The sequence below is a fragment of the Rhagoletis pomonella genome, unplaced genomic scaffold, assembly GCF_013731165.1.
Source record: "Rhagoletis pomonella isolate Grant_MI unplaced genomic scaffold, Rhpom_1.0 Rhpom_scaffold_00012, whole genome shotgun sequence".
Taxonomy (NCBI): Eukaryota; Metazoa; Arthropoda; class Insecta; order Diptera; family Tephritidae; genus Rhagoletis; species Rhagoletis pomonella.
Genome location: NW_023458566.1, coordinates 19,328,531 through 19,331,246, shown reverse-complemented (window position 1 = coordinate 19,331,246; position 2,716 = coordinate 19,328,531). Strand labels below are relative to the sequence as shown.

General features: G+C 39.2%; 1 protein-coding gene across 1 annotated transcript in view; it reads left to right on the top strand.

Annotated features, from left to right (window-relative positions):
* Nucleotides 1–2,716, top strand: part of LOC118747622 (paramyosin, long form-like) — a 23,223-nt gene that overhangs the window by 18,625 nt on the left and 1,882 nt on the right. The window contains exons 5-7 of the mRNA XM_036481671.1: nt 9–259; nt 331–458; nt 537–649. Of these exons, the coding sequence (XP_036337564.1) occupies nt 9–259; nt 331–458; nt 537–649 (492 nt within the window). The remainder of the gene's footprint in view (nt 1–8; nt 260–330; nt 459–536; nt 650–2,716) is intronic.

Below are 2,716 nucleotides of genomic sequence, written 5' to 3'. Positions count from 1 at the left end.
TTGGCCAGTGAAGTTGAAGTGCTCATTATCGACTTGGAGAAATCTAATAACACTTGCCGCGAATTGACCAAATCGGTCAACACACTGGAGAAGCACAATATTGAATTGAAGAGCCGTCTCGATGAAACGATCGTCTTGTACGAGAATAGCCAACGTGACCTGAAGAACAAGCATGCCGATTTGCAGCGCACCATTCATGAATTGGACAAAGTCAAGGATGCTAACAACCAATTGGCACGTGAGAACAAGAAATTAGGAGGTGAGTACATGGAAGTGGAGAGAGAGAGAGAGAGAGAGAGATGTTTTAATCTGTCTATGTTTCAATTGCAGATGATCTCCATGAAGCCAAGGCTACAATCAATGAGTACAGCCGCCGTTTGCATGAATTGGAATTGGAGTTGCGCCGCTTGGAGAACGAGCGCGATGAATTGACTGCTGCCTACAAGGAAGCTGAGGCTGTACGTATAACAAATGCAATTGCGTTCAAGCAAAATTATAAAGCAATCGTATGTTTTTTTTTTACCTTTCTTATGCAGGGTCGCAAGGCTGAGGAGCAACGCGCTCAACGCTTGTCATCTGAGTTCAACCAATACCGCCACGATACCGAACGCCGCCTAGCTGAGAAAGATGAAGAGATTGAGGCTATTCGGTGAGTCGATCTTTATGTTTCCTTAAGTAAAAGCTTATTGTGATTTCGAGGTGAAGAAAAGCCAACGGGAAAAGCAAACAGGGACTAATATTCAATACCCTATAGCAGTAAAGCATAAAGCACAACTACTGCTATTTCTATTTTTAACACCATCAACCGGAAGATGCCAGATTTTTTATTATTTAAAACTTATTTGAAAAATATGTGAATTACTTTTAGTGATGGATTTCGGGACCCACGGGAACCGCGGTACAATTCTGAAAAACGTCGAAATGGGCAAGTTCGGGACTTAAAAATTTAATTTCGGAATGGGCGGGATCGGGTTCGAAATTCTTGCCCCGTGCCCATCTCTATTATGGATGGTTTCCGGTATTTTGCAATTTGCTAAACCCTGGTTAATTTTAAGGAAACATTTTCAATCCCACCCAACGCATTGTTTTGAAATGCAGTTGGAATAATACATATGGATTTCCCTGTACTTAATTACCCTTCCTTTACCCACGCTAATAAGAATAGAAATACGCAAAAGTGTGTTCACAAATAAATATAATCGCAATCAAAGCTCTCTTTTAGCGGAATTAAATTTGACGCACTGTGAAAATCTGATCACTGATGCACTTACCAGGTCTGTAGCCACATTGTCGGCCCGAACGAGTTTCTTCAAGATAGGACTTTATAATTTTCGCAAACACCACGATCTCCCATCTTGTGAAATAACACAGTGGTTTTAATTTCTCGCATGTATTTATCTGTAGAAAAGTGCTTAAAGGTGCGTGCGTACTACCACTCCGTATGACCAAGTTTCGATCCCTGCTTAAAACAACTTTCCAAAGGGTTTTTTTCTGAATAGCAATTTCCCCTCGGCAGGCATTGCAAACTTCCGAGTGTATTTCTGCCTTAAAAAAGCTTCACATCAAATTGATTTGCCGTTAAGAGGCGCCGTGAAACTCTAGATCCACCTATTTGTGTAACAACATCAAGACGTGCACCACAATTAAAAATAATTATTAGCTCTGATCCAGTACTGCATGAACTTACAGGTTTTTACACGAACTTGCAGGAAGTTACAGGAAAAATTATCCCATATGTACTCCGAAATCCTGTAAATGAGAGCGATTTTCGAAAAGCTATGTAGAGAATGAAGTTGCAAGATTTTACCCGCACTTTTTCTTCTAGTAAAATCATGAAAAGTGTCAAACAATCGCTGATTGACTTTTTGTAGTTACTCACTTTTTACTCTCACTTCAGAGAGTAATTTTGCTGTTTGGAATTTTTACAGGATTTTCCACGAAAAGTATTGGATCAGAGCTATTATTATTATTCATCAGACCAAATTCTCTTTAACAGCTACTGCATGTCTCCAACGTGATCTTCTCAGCTGATGTTCTCACATCTTCTTGGTCGAAAGCTTCATCTTTATTAATTCAATGAGGTTTTTGAGAGTGATGCTGGAGTTACAGTCCTTGGCCAGACATAAGTCTGGGTCGTTCCAGTAACGTAGACCCGACTGTCGTGGATTGATTATCCGTTGTGACTGCAGTTTATCCGCATCGAACTTTAATCACGCAGTCTGGCGCACCTAATTCACTACACAGAGGCGCTTGCGGTACCTACCTGCCACAAAGTAGAGATCCTAGTCTAAATTGGGGAACTTGCAATAAACTTAGTAAACTGACGAATTCTGTTGCATGGGTTTATTTCATGTCGTGGATTTGATGTCGAAATGAAAAGTTAAGCAAAATCCGGCTTTGCAGATAAATGATCATTTCAAAATATTCTTACTTATTAACATTTATACTATATATATGTATATAACATAAAATTAGTAATATCTACATACATACATGTCCGTAAATATTCATTTGACCATACATACGCATGCCAATAAATAGGACAGAGAAACCGGAAAATTCGCGACTTCCGCTTGACCAAACGTGAGCGTAACGCAAAAGGTCAATGAAACAACAAAACAAAATAAAATCAATCAACAATTCTTTTTTATCAAATCGACAATTGTTGGCTTATTTTTTTGGCACAGAAACTGACAACACTATCAATGCTAAAAAA